Below are 14,551 nucleotides of genomic sequence, written 5' to 3'. Positions count from 1 at the left end.
AGGATAATTTGTGCTGTCGCGATGAGGGATGAGGGGGAAAGGGCGTCCATGCAGGCATCTGCAGAGATCCATACGGGGGTCCGTGTAGCCAGGGTCAGGCTGCGTTTCACCCAGAGAGTCTCATTACTGGCCAAGTGTGGGCCTCGGGAGACCACAACAGTGGGACTGAGGCCAAAAGCCAGCAGCACTGAGTGATCTGGTGGTCTAATTACGAGCACAGCATTGGAGTCCCTTCAGTTTTTAAGAAATCCTTGTAGCTTTTTGAGAGCGTAATTGGTAAAAAAAAATAGGAGCACACCACATTTACTTTGAAACAGATGTTACCGTGTTTACATGTTTGGCAACTCTTTTTTGGAGATGTTTATAGCACAGGTGGATTTGAGGTAGCGAAGCAGTATCAATTCAAGGAATATTACTTACATTTTTTCACATGTCAGATTCTTATACCATCCAGAATTCAGCTGAACTAGGTTTTAGTGTAAACCCAATCCAGGATGTGGTTTTTGTGTTAGGTCATGTGTTGGTCAGCGTATTATGTTGCAATATAATAACCTATAAGATGCACAAAAATATGCATGTAACACTTAAAAAATGTGCTCAGGTTTTAAAAGTAGGTGTAGATGATAGGACTCTGAATGCCCCTAAAGAGCCATATGCTCTACAAGACAGATGTTAACAGTGATTCTAACAGTCCTTCATATTTCAGAATAGGATTTTATGCTTGCTCTGATGCGGCACTTTGGCAGTGGCTGCTCCTCGTTTGGCAGGTGGAGTGGTGGAGCCGTCTTTGTTTGCTGTGAAAATGATGATGATGCATTTACACCAATATCAAAGCCTTTATTTCGTATTAGGGACCGTAATCCCTGGCAGTCAGTCATCCGGAATGTGGCGTGCGCAATTGCAGGAAGCGCACTAATGTTTCTGTACAGTTGCATACATACATACTTAATGAATAAAAAAGCGTTGCAATAAAAACTTGTGATCCTCATTGAAATTAAATTGATCCTTTAAGTAGTTAAATGCAAAAGTTCAGCACATTGTTTCATTTTACAGTTTAAACAATGCAGTTAGGCTGATTAAATGTCTGCTATTTAGTGAATTTTAAGCAGACATTCTTTGTTTTCAATTAATTGCAAAGTATTTTATGTCTGGTATGTGGGTAAACCATCTCGTGAGTCAATTCAAGAGCATTTTTGAACCCAAGAGGACATAATGCTGGCGAGTGTATGGTTTTGTGTGTAATAGATGAGGTGTGAGAAATGGATCACATCCTAACAGGCCTGATAGATGCTCTGCCACCATTCTTTGCACCCATGGCACCACACATTGTCATGTTGTGGCTTTGCTGTTATATTCACACAGCTTAAACATTTAACTCTAGTCTGTATAATCATGCAACAATGACAGTTTAAGAGGAGGAACATTCAACCTGATGGTAGTGTATCAATTTTCTTAATGGAAATACTAAATTTAGTGATAGCGCATTATTCTAAGCTCTAAGCTTCTAAAACATCAAAGAAAGAATATTCAGAGATGTGATGCAAATACTATGTTGCCCTGCTTGTATATATTTTGTATTGCTTAGCTTAACATTTCTATAGATTGTTACGACCTTTTTGATACACAACTGTTACAAAAATAGATGTCTCGTGAAAAAGAAACAAAAGTTTGTTTTGTATCAGGTGTGTGTACAGAATATAATTGAGCACTGTTTGGGTGATTGGCTTTATCTCAACTGTAATACAAATTTGATGACATGATTCGGTGCTTGTGGTCTTCTGTTTGCAGTTGGACAAGATGAAGCGACTCTGCGAACAGATGAGTGAAGAGTGCCAGTCCTCTAAAGAATTGGTTTGGACACGCAACAAAACACTGGAAGTAAGCCTAAATTACAGATAGCATTGGTTAGAGATCATTTTTTTAGATAGACTGTGTTAAAAATTTATACTGCCTTCACTGAGGATATTTTTTCTCTGTAAATGTTACAGGCATCAAGAAAGGTCAATGCATCACTCTCACTGCCCAATAATAATGTTTCATAATGATCATTACCCGTTCTATACTTTGTTCCACTTAGATACAGCAGTGTGCAGAGGTTGGACCTTTCAAGAAGGGTTTTAAGCACTCACAAAAAGGGGGATACTGACAAATGTTTACTCTGGTTGCGATGTGGAATTGTCCACCCTGCTTGCAGTATGAGGGACTGTTTGAGTTTCCAACCTATTCCCAGATGTACACCCCCTCCATTCTTCTGGCTAAAGATGAGCCACCTACCTCAGCCACTATCATAAAATAATCCTCTAAAACAAACATTTGCGATACCACAACAAAAAAACTATACATCAAACATTTCCTTACATGTCCCATGGTAAGTATACAAAAGCTAGATACATTTACGATGGCAAATACAATGTAGGGGAAAAAAAGATATGTCTCGTAAAGCTCTATGTAAAAAAATATAAATGAAGGAAATTATGTTTACATGCATATTTCACATGAGGTTGGTGCAGTGGTATAGTGGTTAGCAAACTGCTATGAACCCCATTGGCTTGAGATTGATTCCCAGCCATGGCTAAAATTGCTGTTGATTGACAACTGAATTGGTCCTGAGCCCCCTCTTTATCAACCCACACTCAAGAGTGTGGTGAAATATGGTCAAACGACTATCACTTCTCTCAGGAGTTGATGTACAAAGGGCTGAAATTAGTGTTTTATATTTCAAACTGCATGCACATTTTTAGAATTAAAACATCTGCAATGTGTTAGTATAGTGGTAACCCAACAACAATATTTAAATACTCACCTCAACATTTTAAAATTGTAATTGTCATTCGGCTCCATGGTGTTAAGTGCTGTCTCAAACCTATTAACTCTCCCTTTCTGGCCTCTCTATTTATGTGCTATAAAGAAGGCTCATTGCCCGAAACATCACCTATTTTATAATTTTCTTTTAAGGCAGTGTTATTAACGAATATGTAGTTTTTTCCCAAATATACTATAATTCTATAAATTAATATTAAACCAATGTACACACTATCAAATGTAAGAATGTAATGTTACTTTGAAAAGAGTTCTTAAATTATAACTGCATTCATTGCATGTCTACTTGTTAACGTCATTGGCCACTCAATTTATTTTCTCTAAAACAATCTGGTCAAAAATGTATCGAATTGGAAACTTTGTAAGATTATTTGGTTTCCATATAATTGCAAATAACTAGAACAGCAGCATTTGTACACACACCAGAGAATGGCAGAGCTCGAGTTCATGACCCATTAACCTTTTAACCATGAAATCATTCCCACGTGGAATGTTGTGGTGTTGGACCACTAAACTATAAGACAACCTAACAAAAGCATCTGCACATTGACATTGAGGTGATTAATAATTTCCCTTGACCAATATGTATGGAAAATATATCAGTCATATAGTATTGTAGTGATATTCTATATATGTGTTTATTCTCCACTTACAGTCTTGCCAATGAAAAGATAACTAAATTGTACTATGCCATGAGTATTAAATTGCTCACTGTGTGCAGGACTTACAAGCGCAGTTGCTTGCAGCGAACACTGAAGTTGTGAACCAGCGCGCCCAGGCAGATGAACTCATTGGGTCCATGGCATCTCTGCAAAGCGAAGTTCAGAGGCTGCAGGCCAGTTGGGATGCGGAGAAGGCCCACTCTGCTGATGCCTACACACAGCTCAATAAGCTGCGTCAAGCCTTTGAAGAGGACGTGCAGGTAGGAGTGAACTTAAGAGTACACGCTACTCTCTTTGACCACTAAGCCACCAAAAGGTTATCGACAAGGCCTTTCCCAAGGTCAACTCATTGAATAACCTCCACTTTTTGCAGATGCACAATCAATTTGTAATGAATTTTTAACTGTTTGCCATTGCATTTCTCACCAAAAATTACCTTTGAATGCAAGTACTCTGGTATTCAAAACTATAATACATATCATTAAGTACTATAAGGAAGCATTTCTTAACTGATGTGTTTTGTTCATCTTAAATAGATCAATATATTATTTTCTAACGATTCCATTATAAATACCATATAATTGTTATGCCGATTGTAAAGTTTTAATGCCGGTTATTTGACATCCTTTTTCTTACACCTTGTTGAAATTTAACATGGAGTATAGCTTCGATGACAATAGATGTATTTATAGTGCCGCCTAAATCAACAAAGTATGAGCATGCCACAAATGTAATTTTACAGAATTGTGTTGGCCACTTGCTTTGTATTTATATGCACTTGCATACCTTAGTAGCAGAAAATCAAAGTCAATTAGGTTAAGCTGCCTATTTTCTGAGGCCACAAGTTCAGAGCTCACGTAGAGGTTAGATAACACACTCAAAAAGCATTTGCTCTCGGATAGCAGCAGTTGCGAGCTGAAGTAATAATTTCAGGCTATGTGGCTAGGCATGTAAAGAATGAGTGTGCCGAACAGTGGGCATTTATCTGCCGTGACCCAGGGCTTCCATCACACGCTGCTCCATCCGTTTGGGTAACACATGAAGTGTGGTCGGGCTGGCTGTTTGTCCTGCTGCCAGCTCTCCACCGGTGTTCTGGGTGATGGATGCGACATAGCGTCCCACATTGCTTGCCACTGCTACATGTCTCCATTGCCATGTGCTCGTCACAGCGATGCAACAGAGGTCTTAAATGATGCTGAGAAGGATAAAAAGACCCCAAATGCCCACTTTAGAACTGAATAGCAGATTACTGTAGAGGCACAAGGCGGATAACTTAGAGAAAAAAGGGAGCAACCTAAATATGCATAATATTAGGCATATACATTTTTTATAAAACAAGTTCCTCCTAAAATAATAATATCTCAATGGGATCGTGGTGTAAAATTGAGCTCGAATTGACTATGATGTGAAAAAATGTTCACCAAATTATTTTTTATATACCCATGCCATCTATATAATATTTTAAGACTTGGAATCTTACATTGCATGGAGCTGGTTACAATCTTACAATTCTGTCATCTGCAGCATCTCAGTATAAAAAATTACTTACCGCTCCCATTACTACACTGATTAATTCTGCATTCCGCAGGGCATATATAGCATTAATTAAATAGTCTAGAATTATTGCCGCCACCAATAAATAATCAAGTGCACTAAAATTTGTTTTATTCAAGTTATAGGTGGTGAACTATTGGTATTGATTTTGTCTTTTACTGCACAATTTCGAATTGGTTCTAAAATTGTATGCATTGTATAATGGAATAAACAATACACGCCTCCCAGAGGTCGCAACCGGGTACCCGATACCCGTACCCTACCTGATACCCGGCTACCCGTACCCGGCCGGGTACGGGTAGCCGTTTGCGACCCTGGTGCGGCCGGGTACGGGTAAGCCGTGAGTCACTGGTAAGTAACCGTTTGTCACTCATTTCGGGTAGGGTACGGGTACCCATTTGCGACCCTGGTGCGGCCGGGTACGGGTAAGGAATCAAAACCCGTTTGCGACCTCTGACGCCTCATTTCCCTGCGTAGGAGAAACTGACCTTCCTGCATGGGCTCTACCAGCGGCTTGTGGCAGGATGCGTGGTGATTCACCCTCCCAAAAGCATCCTGGGACAGTTTACATGGGTTGAGCTGTGCAGCATTTTGCAGGAGAATGTGGACGCTTTAACAATGGACCTCAACCGTAACCTGGAGAAGGTGACAAAATGTGAAGTACTCTGAAGGCCCAGCACCACAATCTTTCATCTCACTGGCTTTCACACATTAAAACTACTACACTGTTAACGTTGGCAGGCTATATGTGCTGCAATCGCAATGCGAGATGATATTGATACCGATTGTTGATGTACATTTAAGCTATGACTACAGAGTTTCAGCAAAAATTGTTTAAATCCTTCATGTTATGTAAGAATAAATCTTGACTTAAAGCTTTCGTGACAGCAGTAATTCATATTCTTGGGTCTTTCGGTAAAGTCATGTAGATAGGTAAGAATGTACAAGATACTTGCACAGCCTCAGCAGCCCTTGTACAATATGTGAGTGGTGTTCCTCTCAGTGTCAAATTGTGGTGGATTTGAAATTCACGCCGGTGATGTGTGCTGCATGCGCAGCATGTGTTTTGGTGTTTTTTTTCATGGTGCTGTGCTTGGTTTACTGACATGCAAACAACCCATTGTTGGTCAATGGTGAGCTATTATGTGTTGCCATGTCTGAACGTTCATAGTGTGCATTCATGTCACTATTGAAATTAGGAATGTGTGCTTATACTTTCATGTTAAATAGTTAAACCTTGTATACATGGTATTATTTTATGAAGACTTGCATTGATGGCACGAATAAGCAAAACTTGTGTTTATATGTGCCATGGCTTTTGTATAGAATCAGAATCTTAGGCTGGAGGAATCCGATGAGCTATGAAGCTCTTTTTCACAAATATCCAGTCGGAGCGGGTCAGAAGCTTCAATGCATAAAGCTTGAAGCTACATTCTCAGACATGCTTTAAGTGCACAGTTATTCGTTTCATAAGTATACAAATTATTATCTTTAAAAGTAAATTCTTAGATGGCTAAAGTGCGTGCTATCATTAGAGATAATTGGAATCCATGCAAAACACCACTTAATATGTTTATTCATTTATTTTTTCCTTACATGATGCACAACCAAAATGTAACCTCTATTTTTACAGTGTGATCCTATGGCAGAATAGGGTCACATCCTTTTCCATATTCAACATGTTACATAAACATGACCTGTCATAAACAAATATTTATGCATATTTGGCAAGCAAGGTAGAATGTGCATAAAAATGAAAAGCACCCCACAGGCAGGAAGCTGCATAGTCATTACAGAATAGGTAAAATATAAAATGACAAATATAATTAGTCAAAACAAGATGCTATGTGTTGTACAAAACCGTTTTTTTTTCAATATATTTTTTCTTGTGAAATGCAGCAAATATGCCAACGTGTTGTGTCGTGCACAAGAAACATTTGTATTTCTTTTTTAAATAGGACAATGCCTCAGCTAAGATTTGCTATTGTCCATGCAGGTGGCCCACCTTGAGAGATTGTGCAATGGCAAAGAGGAGGCCATGAAAGAGCTAAATAAGCGGCAGGATGCCAGCGTCAATCGCTTGGTGGAAGGAATGCGGGAGAAGGAGGAGGGCTGGCACAAGGCCAAGGTGGCGCTGGAGCAGCACTACACTCGGCTGCTGGGCGAGGTGCACACGCACGCGCAGGTATTGCCACGGCTCCTGAAGGCCACTCTGATTTTTGATGGGGAAAACTGTATTTCCCAGTGTTGTTAGCCCCAAAGAAGTCTTCACGGAGGGCTTGTTGCTGTATGAAAATGGTTTTCTGGCAGATTAACTGATGGCCTCAATTACATCCGATTTCGCGAAGTTAATTTGTTGTGCACAAATAAAATCCCATATTTTCATTTCATATGGTATCTTGCAAGCGTTGCTCATGCAGAAAAGGGCCACATTTAATGTAGCAAGTTGTTATTTTTCAGTTTTAAATGATGAATGTATTATACAATAAGTACAGTGCACATATCTCATCTATGGTTTAAAGTCATGCTTTCTGTATATACACTTTTATATCTGCACAGGGATGCCTGGGTTAATTGGTAGCATTGTCTGAAAACAGGTGCCAGGTATTGGAATTGGTATCTAACTTTGCCAACAGAGATAATGAGATCACATACAGAGTACTCGGAATTAATGTCTAGGGTTCAATTCTTTGGATGTTGTGTTATGTAATTTGCACGTGTAATTAAACTTTTTTTAAGCTAACATATGTGCCGCTATTTTCTTGGGCAGTAATTGGAGATTCTTTCACGTTACCTTTATTTAAAAGGAGTTATCAATTATGTAATTTAGAGAGAGATGATGGTGTTTATGTATTACACTCAGAGTAACAAGGACACACCCAATTCTTCTTAAGTATCCTAACTCTTGTAACTGAATATAGGCTTCTTGACAGTGTTAATAAATTAAACGTCCATTTATGGTGTTTTTGAACATCTGGCTTGTGTGTTTGATCTACAGAAGAGCCAAGCATCTGCAAGTGATCTCCGTGGGAAGGTGAACGAACTGACTTGCGAGAAAGAGCGCCTGATGGCAGAGCTTGTGAGCCTGCAGGAGCAGCTTTCCCGTGGCGTGGACGAGCGGGCTGCCCTGCTTACAGCCTGTGCCCTCCTGTCGGGTGCTATCATCCCATTACGTGCCCGAGCCCAGGCTCTTGCCACCCAGCGGCTCTTCCTGGCTCAGCGGGCTGCTAAATGTGACCACTTTTGTAAACAGCTGGCTGCCCTAGGTAAGGCTTTGTCACTAGAGCTTAAAGGCGTGCAGCAGAAGTCACCAGAAACAAGATTGGATGAACTGGCGTCTGCCTCAAAGGGAAAACTTGCGTCTTCTTCAAAAAGAAAGGGTCTGCTTCGATTTCGCTTGGCTGTAGTTGTTGTGCTTGGGGCCAATCGGCTGCAACGGCTGGGTGGCTCCACCCGCAGTCTTTTCACGTGGACCGAAGGTACAGGAGATAATGGTGCCATGCTGGTCTGCACTGGAAAAGTCAAGCCCAGTGAAGGCCAGATGAGTGAGTTATTCCATATTTTTTTCAAAATATATACTTTGTTCCAAATGTGAATTTATCTCAATCATATTTTTTTCCAGAGCTCAGCCCCAGACAGCTCCAACTGAAATTTCAGAGCCAGGCTATAAATATATTCTGAGATTATGTACAATACATGTTGTTTTTGTATTGCAGGCTCCAAACAAGCGACAAAAGACAGAGTGTTCGCTGCTTTACGCTGGTTTTCCAGCCCTGAACTGCAAACAGCCATTATACATTCAATGAGTGAACTTCAGCAAGTCATCAAACAAACAGGTGAAGTGCACAGAGCCTGAATGTCTTCATGCGTGACTGAAAGAAAATATATGAGAGTTGTGGTACCATTTTGGGTTTTTGTATTAAACTTGCATGGACGGAAAGTGGGTTCAAGACCAAAAAAAAAAAGCTGCAGTCATTTTTTAATGCAGTATTTTACTGAAAAGTTTGTTTCAGTAACATTTTCTTTTTACAGAATTACATGGTGCCTCACTTGGACAGAGTATTGTCACAGCTGCACGGGCAGCCTTTGCTAATTTGTTGGACCATCTGAGCATTGAGATGGAGTGGTCTGTGGGTTCCAACGACCTGCACTGTGAGTGGAGAGAGCCTGACTCACTTGCGTGGCTACTAAACCAGAGGTTGACCAAGATTACAGCGCGTGGTCATGGTGATGAGCAGCCGACTCAGTACACCATGCAGGTACATTTCATCATAATATATGTACATATCTTCAATTGCCAGTTTTGAAATAAAACAGATCAATGCCAAAACATTTTTTGTTGTTTTAGGTGGGAGATATTCATTATTAGCAATGCTGTGAACTCAGTTTTACCATTTTATATAATTGATTTCATAACTCTGAATGTTTGATAAGTGTAGCAACTTGCATGGGTGTGACTAGCATGTGTATCTTGCAGCACTGTGTAGGCTTGGTACAAAAGCAGCTGCTGGAGTTCACGGAGAGACTGCATGCAGCTGAAGTGGAGCGGAGGGCGAACCGGCTGGAGCTTGCCCAAACCCGTGACTTGAGAAAGCACACAGATCATTCTCGCAGCCTGAAGAAGGAGCTGCAGGAGCTCAGACAAGCGGTGAGCCACGACCTGGCATTAGCTGTCACGCCCTCACGTCACCTCATGACCCATTCCGAGTTTTAACTATCTCCAAGGGAAGCCCCGCACTTATAGTGGCTCTTTCTCTTTGATGTTAGCTTAACCATTATCTCAACAATTTTCCATAATTCTGACGTGTAATGGTTTTGTCGGGCAGTAGCGGTTAATTCACCTAATTGTTTTGCACTGATAAGTACCACAAGATGCACTAGAGGGAACAGAGCTTGTAGCGTTTACTATGAAAACCAACTTCATCTTTGAAAATATGTTTTTTATTAAAAACGTTAAAATAAACACAACCGTTTTTTGCTATGCTCTTGTGTAACCAAAACAGTGTGTGTTGCCTCCAACACATGTTGGCTTCTATTGTTTTGCATGGCAGCGTGTGTATTGTTTATGTGCATGTGGTGCTCGTGTACAGTTTAAATAGTGTGTTTGTGGTTTTTTTAACGATGTTTTGCCTCGTCCCTGCTGTGTCCTGTGGTTTTGTTTCTGGATTTTTTTTTCCAGGCCTTTTTTTGCATTCTAACCTATGCTGTTGTCTGCAGACTCAAAACCTCGTCCCAGTGGAGCAGTTTAACGGAGTGTGTGAGGAGCTGAAGAGTGCACTGGCCAGGGAGCAGCTGGCTCAGCACCTCCTCAGGGATCAGGCCCACCAGCTGCAGGAGCTTGGGGATCGCCTGCAACAGCATGCCAGCCAGGACACGGAAAAGGAGCAGACTCTCGCCGAAGCCGTCAAGGTGCCGTTAAAGAGAACACATAATATGGCAGCGGTGACTTTGGTTCTGTTATTTTTGCCAACTGTAACAAAAGTCATAATGCTGCGTTTTTAATGGTACGAAGCTGACCGCGAAAGGTATGTTGTGTACGTCTATACGTATGGTTAATTTATTTTTAAACTGGTTGTGAATGTGGCAAAAATGAAGTCATAACATAAGTCACATGTGAATGCAGTTAGTTTAGAGTAAGTAGGTGGTGGAAAATTTGGAAGCATATGCCCGTGCGATGTAACTACGATATGACTGAATGCAACTTGTTTTTGAATTAGGGCTTATCGGAGGCCAAGCTGGAGGTGCGGAGAAAGGAGCATGGCGTGCAGCAGCTCAATCGTCGTTTGGCCCAAATGGAGGATGAGCGACGGCGGTTGCACGATGCCATTAAGGGCACTGAAGATGTTCTGCGCAGCAGGACCAGGTGAGCAAAGGACTGCTCCAACAGGCACCTATTGTCAACGGTTCCACAGTGACGAGCGAAATTGATTGTCTTGTGCCGCATTTTACGCAGTACAGTAGTGGTATCCTTTATGCAACCAGGAGATGAAAATAAAGGTCCGGTGAGACGTGTGATGCATTTCCTTTTTTGCAAGGGTAACTTGGGTTACATGAAGTCAGTTATTTTTCAGCAGAATAATGAAAAACATTTTACATTTAACAAATAAAATGATATTTAACAATGGTTTATATTGTCATAACGGCTGCTGAATGCAGAAAGGATTAGCTGATTTCTGTAAATCAGTATTGTAATTGTAGTATTTATTTGTCTTTCTTACCGGCAATAAAATGTGCACACTGTTTCATTTAATATATATGTATACTCATTAAAATAACTATATCTATCTTTAACCAGGAGTAAGGAAAATGTGACAAATTATATGAAATGTCTGGACCAAAGTCTTCAGCAGGTAAGGCATGATTCTTGTACTTTTTTGTCTTCTTCAGTCACATGTTTCACATGTGAACTAAATCGAATTTTTATGTTCACATTAGTATTATTATTACTACTACATATACAGTGTAGTTGGTTACTGTGTGGTGTATTTTTGCTATACGTTTGCCATTGTGTAGGCTCTCTCCCAGCAGGTAACTTGCTGACATCCGGTGGTTTTATGTAAGTCAGCATCAACACTGCTGAGCGGCTGAAAGTTTTGACCCCATGGTTGCTTGCTTTGCGGGAGTAAACAACTTCGGTTTGCACCTTGCTTCATGCAAGTGACATTTGGTCACTTGGGTTTCATCACTTTGCTAGCTTTATTGCCATTTTAAACACTCGTAACTGGCAATACAAATTGTCCAAAATATAGACCCTTTTTTTTACCAAACATTTTTTTTCATTACATGTACAGCCGTTTTGTCAAGCTACTGCTGTATGAGGGCCTCCCTGTCACAGTACGGGTTGTAGGATCTTCTTCTTGCATTAGGTATCAAAGCTCACTTTGATCACAACTTCATCCAGATCGATTTGCCTTTATCTGTTGTAAAAGACGGTCCTCAACGATGTGGATGGTTGTTCATTGGGCAGCTTCACAGTCATATCAGAGTAGCCCACAAATCAAGACGTGGCACCAGGGTGCCAAAACACTCATCGCCACACACAAGTCTGTTGAGCCTGGTCCAAAAACAGTCTGTATAGCTGGGGGTTATTTGACCATACGTCACCATGCCGGTCATTGTGGGTTGGTGAAGGTGCAGAGCAAAGATGTTGGAGTACAGTACAACAATTGCATTTGTTGCAGTGCTCTCGGTTGTCTACTGCCCAGGCCCCACAGTCTTGTGACATCCTGTTTGTGCATGGCAGTTACTCTTAAAAGCACTTCGATACACTCACCTGTATAGCATCGAAAATCTGATGAGATCAAGTACATTCTGGGTGATTTAGTCAAAGACTTTTCACATCACACTTCACTTAAAAAAATATCAACAATTGCCTTATATATTTTTTGAAAGATTTGTTTTAATCGTTTCATCATAGTGTACGTAGTAAAGCACTTGTTTAATTTAACACCGTGAAGGAACATTTTATCTGGCAATAATGTAATTGCATTTCTCTCCCTGTACACTGCACAAGCACTTCCACTATTTCAAATGGAGTGCTGTCAAGTACCAGCCTTCACATTAGCTTCCCAGCCACAGTGTCCGATTGGAGCCACCGCTCACGGCTGAATTAATTTTGGGTGAGAGAAGAGAGTCCGTCTGCCGCTATTACTTCAGGGGGCCGTAAACCCAGCGCAGATGTTACCCTGGAAAGTCATTACCTCACTGTTTAATAATTACAGGGCATCTGTGCATCATTCGCTGATGATACATAAACTTCGCACCAGAAAACAACCTCAGCACTTCTGTGAATTTGATGTTAACCCTTTAAACCATTTAAAACTGTCCACTGCAGCGGAGCCTAATGAGGTATGGTGACCAAAATATATTGAGTAGTGCTCACTTCGGATTTTCGGAACTATTAGTTGTTGCAATGAACAAACTTGGAAAGGCTTGTCACACAGTTGTAAGAGATGGAGTAATGCATTTCAGTTAATATCGTCAATATGAATAAGTTAAGATGAGGTTGTTGCATATAAATAAGAGTGGGTTTTCAGGGGGGGGGGGTGTAAAAAAATAGTTAAATCTGACAATCAAGTCGTATTATTGAAAATAATCTTAGTTGGTCAACAAGTACCAATGTGAATGTTTCAGAAGCTGACGCAGTTGAGGACTGTTTAATAGCAACATGTTTTATGTTAAGCATTGCTTGCTTACAAATATAACATGGTAAATTATTAGTAGAGCCAGGATGCTGAATTCCCACTTCCACGTATCGTAATTGCCAACTAAATGTTCAATGCACAGAGTTTATAACATACATTTAAATTATTATGTTCGTGTAATAAAAAAAACAATTGCTCCATAAATAATTTTTATATAAATAAACGTGGTGGATATGGGTTTCCCTAATGTTTTTGCACAAACAATCTGTTTTGGGAAAGACAGATGCTGTGTAGGGGAACAAATCTCAGCAGACTTGCATAACATGGTCCCAACATGTGCCTGCAGTTCACAAAACACTCTAATCCCGATTACATTCTCCTCTCTTGGGTTCACAAACATTCTCTCTGTAGTGGCATCTGAATAACTGGTATCTAGCGATCCAACTCGAATTAAAAAAAAATACTTATACGCTATCCTGCATCACCATTCCCTCAACACCTGCCAGAACATTAACCCGTGCAATATTTGGAAAGGGTGCTTCTTTAAAACACAATCATTACGATGCATTTTGTTGCAATAGTTTTATCATATAATGTGCAACAAAGGTGCAAATACTACAAAACAATCATACAAAAAAGTTGTATAGCTTTTGGAACTGGATATTAAAGACATTTTAGACAATACTGACAAAAGTACCATAATGGAAACATGCCACTTGGAGCAAAAGTTACGCAACTATTTTCAAGTACCTTTAAGATACCCATCATTGAGAATTTGGCTGGCAGTCTTGAAAACCCAATTGCAGAACATATTGCTTTCTTTGGGGGAGGGGCAGGGGGCACCCCGGGGGGGGGAGGTGGGGGGGGGTAAATTCCTGCATATGTGTTTTTGAGCTCTGTCACATGCATGTCCCTTATTCTTTAAAGTGGCACATTTAAAACAGTTAAAGAGCCATTAAGGATGATATAGCATTTTATCGAGAGGCGTGCATCAACAGGCGGGCTGTAAATTGTTTGGTTGTTGTGTTTTATTGACTGTGACATTTTATGAAGCGGCTGGAAAATCCAGCCCCCAAGAGGGGGCCCCCTTGGTAACATGTGGCAGTTTAATGCCCCATGCGACTGGCCTCGTTTTTATGATGCTGTGATTTATTCTTGTAGTGTCATTGAGTTTGTAGACAACAACGTCAAAACCACCTATCGGTGCCTGTCCAGCTCACACATTTGTTTATCAGGCGAGTTTACAAATGCATTGTGTGTGCGGTATTTATTTCTAGACTGTAAAACTAATTTACAAATAATATGCAGAGTATTTGACAAATAAGCAGGCAGCCTAAGGGAGACAGTGTTGATTATAGATCTGGAAAGTTA

At 40.5% G+C, this 14,551-nt stretch overlaps 1 protein-coding gene across 7 annotated transcripts in view; it reads left to right on the top strand.

Moving 5' to 3' along the window:
* CCDC171 (coiled-coil domain containing 171) overlaps positions 1-14,551 on the top strand; it is a 37,567-nt gene that overhangs the window by 9,473 nt on the left and 13,543 nt on the right. For all 7 annotated transcript variants that reach the window (XR_009755577.1, XR_009755576.1, XM_061558278.1 and 4 more), the window contains exons 12-22: positions 1,789-1,878; positions 3,542-3,742; positions 5,514-5,681; positions 7,033-7,221; positions 8,035-8,581; positions 8,753-8,872; positions 9,069-9,295; positions 9,514-9,684; positions 10,254-10,445; positions 10,754-10,899; positions 11,332-11,386. Coding sequence is in view for 5 of the 7 variants with exons in the window: in XM_061558278.1 (XP_061414262.1) it covers positions 1,789-1,878; positions 3,542-3,742; positions 5,514-5,681; positions 7,033-7,221; positions 8,035-8,581; positions 8,753-8,872; positions 9,069-9,295; positions 9,514-9,684; positions 10,254-10,445; positions 10,754-10,899; positions 11,332-11,386 (2,106 nt within the window). In the remaining 2 variants the exon portion in view is untranslated. The remainder of the gene's footprint in view (positions 1-1,788; positions 1,879-3,541; positions 3,743-5,513; positions 5,682-7,032; positions 7,222-8,034; positions 8,582-8,752; positions 8,873-9,068; positions 9,296-9,513; positions 9,685-10,253; positions 10,446-10,753; positions 10,900-11,331; positions 11,387-14,551) is intronic.

This window comes from Lethenteron reissneri, chromosome 24, assembly GCF_015708825.2.
Source record: "Lethenteron reissneri isolate LAM-NWPU_2019-01 chromosome 24, ASM1570882v1, whole genome shotgun sequence".
NCBI classification, from domain to species: domain Eukaryota; kingdom Metazoa; phylum Chordata; class Hyperoartia; order Petromyzontiformes; family Petromyzontidae; genus Lethenteron; species Lethenteron reissneri.
Note: the sequence above shows the minus strand (reverse complement) of the source record. Positions and strands in the feature narration are given on the sequence as shown.